The 2500-nt window shown below is 47.7% G+C and overlaps 1 protein-coding gene across 2 annotated transcripts in view; it reads right to left on the bottom strand.

The window, feature by feature from the left end:
- The window catches only part of RITA1 (RBPJ interacting and tubulin associated 1), a 4917-nt gene that overhangs the window by 1757 nt on the left and 660 nt on the right, over positions 1-2500 (bottom strand). For both annotated transcript variants that reach the window (XM_006908576.3, XM_015586845.2), the window contains exon 3: positions 1769-2134. In XM_006908576.3, coding sequence (XP_006908638.1) covers positions 1769-2070 — 302 coding nt within the window. In that variant the 5' untranslated portion in view covers positions 2071-2134. The remainder of the gene's footprint in view (positions 1-1768; positions 2135-2500) is intronic.

Genomic DNA, 2500 nt, shown 5'->3' with positions numbered 1-2500 from the left:
CACTCAGTTTAAATTTGTTATAAAGCCGATCTGGCCTCCCCACCAGAGAAGCATTTGAAATTTTTGAATATTTACTGATGGCTTTTCATGGGCAGGCCCTGGACCCAGCAGGTCACATGCACTATCTAATTATTTCCCACAACATCCACAGGAGGGGGATATCGATAATCCCATTTTACAGAGAGGAAAACTAAGGCATAGGGCGGGTAAGGCCCCACAGCAAGGAGGTAACAGACAAGGTTCAAACCCAACCTGGTCCAAGGATCCAGGCTCTTGATCAGTAAATCAGATAGGCATGCCTTCTAGGCCTCTCACCTTTGATTAGAGTCAGTCAGCACTTACTCCCAAACTTCGAGTCTTTGAAAAGTCAGCCTTTTTGCCCCTTCCTTAAACTGCTCAGACCACATCTGGTTGAAGCTTGTGTCTGTCTGGTGCCAGAGTTTTTGCTCAGTAGCATCTCTACCTCTTATGCACCTTCTCACTTGACACCCTCTACTTGTCAGCATCCAGCACAAAACTGCATCATCCGAGAGAGCATGGGGAGGACTGTAACCTCCCTCATCGTGGACACTGGACTTCTGTTAAGGCAACCCACTTTTGAATCAGCATCTTCAGCCACGCTGTAGGTGTCAGTGCTGCTAACGTCAACCGGACCCTGCCTTGTGGTCCACAGAACTTGTCAGGGCATCGCTCTCAATTTGACATGATAATAATGACTCTTGCTTTTTCTCTTACTGACTTTTAACTCCTTAAATAGGCAAAATTCCTTTTTCTTGATTAACGTATGGCCCTCCTGGCTCAGAATGGATCTTAAATGTGAATGGCTAGTTGCTATGGACTGAATCGTGTCCTCCCAAAATTCATATTTAATTTTAAAGAGGTAATTAATGTTAAATGAGACCATCGACGTGGGGCCCTAATCCAATAGGAATGGTGTCCCTATAAGCAGAGACACCAGGAGTGTACACACTCACAGAGAAAAGGCCATGTGAGGAGGACACAGTGACAAGGGGGCCGTCTGCAAGCCGAGGAGAAGTTTCAGGAGAAACCTATCCTGCTGGCACCCTGATCTTGAATTTCCAGTCTCCAGAACTGTGAGAAAATAAATTTCTGTTGTTTAAGCCCCCAGTCTATGGTATTTTGTTATGGCAGCCATAATTGATTAACACACTAGTGTCTTTGTCCAAATCAGTGATAACAATAAACAAAACAGAGCCCTGTGCCCCACCACTAGGCGCCAGCCTGCGGGCTGATATCAATCTGAAACTATCCAAATAATTGAATTCTAACCTAATTTCTTTATAACTATTAGTATCACCTCCCGTTTTTCTAATTTGTTCGTGAAAATGCAGCAAGAACCATTTTCAAAATGACTTGCTGAAATTCAGAACTATCCCATTTATGTCATTTCATGGATCAACCACACTAATAACCTTATGCAAATTGCTCTGCAATCTTGGGCAAATCCTGACCTTTCTGGGCCTGTGATGCCTGGCCTGTGACATTTCGGGATGGGTACTCCACCATCACAGCCATCATCACTACCATTTATCGAGAGCTTCCTAAGTGTCAGGTTACTGTGCCAAGCACTGTACACATCTCATCTTATTTAATGCTCTCAACAATGCCATTAGGTCCCATTTTCCCCATGAGGAAACAGCGGCTCAGAGAGGTCAAGGTGCTTGCCCAAGGTCACACAGCATGTGAACAGCAGCGTTCTAACAGGTGGCTACACTGAGTGCAGAAGTGCATCTCCCCATCCTGTTACCTGTATTTGTTCTTCTTCCTTGGTGTGAGAGTCGGGGTACTGCCCCTGGAGGAGGTGGTCTTGCTGCTCCTGTTGGCTTCTGAGGCCCGTGAGGCCTCTGTGCCCACTCCTTTGGTTCTGCTGGCCTTCTCCACCCAGGGTGGGTCAAAGTCTGGCGGTGTGGGACGGGTGCCCGCAGGGCTGCCAAATAAAGTCTCATCCACGTACGATGCCGTAGCCTTGACCTGACAGCCCCTCCGGCAGCGGTGTGGATGGTGGAGGGTCTGCATCCCACTGATGGCCAGCTCCACGGGGGTCTTCATGCTGCCTGTGGTCCCAGGTAACAGTGGGTGTGCTGGGCCCACCGGGTCCGGCCTCCAGGCCTCCCTGTGAAAGAAGATCAAGGTGCCACCCCTCTGTCATTGGCAGCGCCAGCAGAGAAAGACTGGCAGTCTCTTAAGTCCCCATCCCAAGGGCAAAAGGGTCAGGTTCTCACTCAAGCAGTCCTCAAAGTGGAACTGTCAACCACAGGGGACATTGCAGAAATTTGTTGACTTTTAGTTGTCACAGTGATGGGGAGAGAGGTACCACTGGCAAATATTGAATGAATATGCACTTCTAGCATACAGTGTGTACTCGATAAATATTTACAGAACGCTAAGGGGATGGAGCAGAGATGATGCTCATTTTGGAAACAACTAGAAAACAAAGTATGGGGGAGGGGGGACCGGTGCCTATATCCTGTGTTTATTT

The sequence above is a fragment of the Pteropus alecto genome, unplaced genomic scaffold (genome assembly GCF_000325575.1).
Source record: "Pteropus alecto unplaced genomic scaffold, ASM32557v1 scaffold113, whole genome shotgun sequence".
NCBI lineage: Eukaryota > Metazoa > Chordata > Mammalia > Chiroptera > Pteropodidae > Pteropus > Pteropus alecto.
Note: the sequence above shows the minus strand (reverse complement) of the source record. Positions and strands in the feature narration are given on the sequence as shown.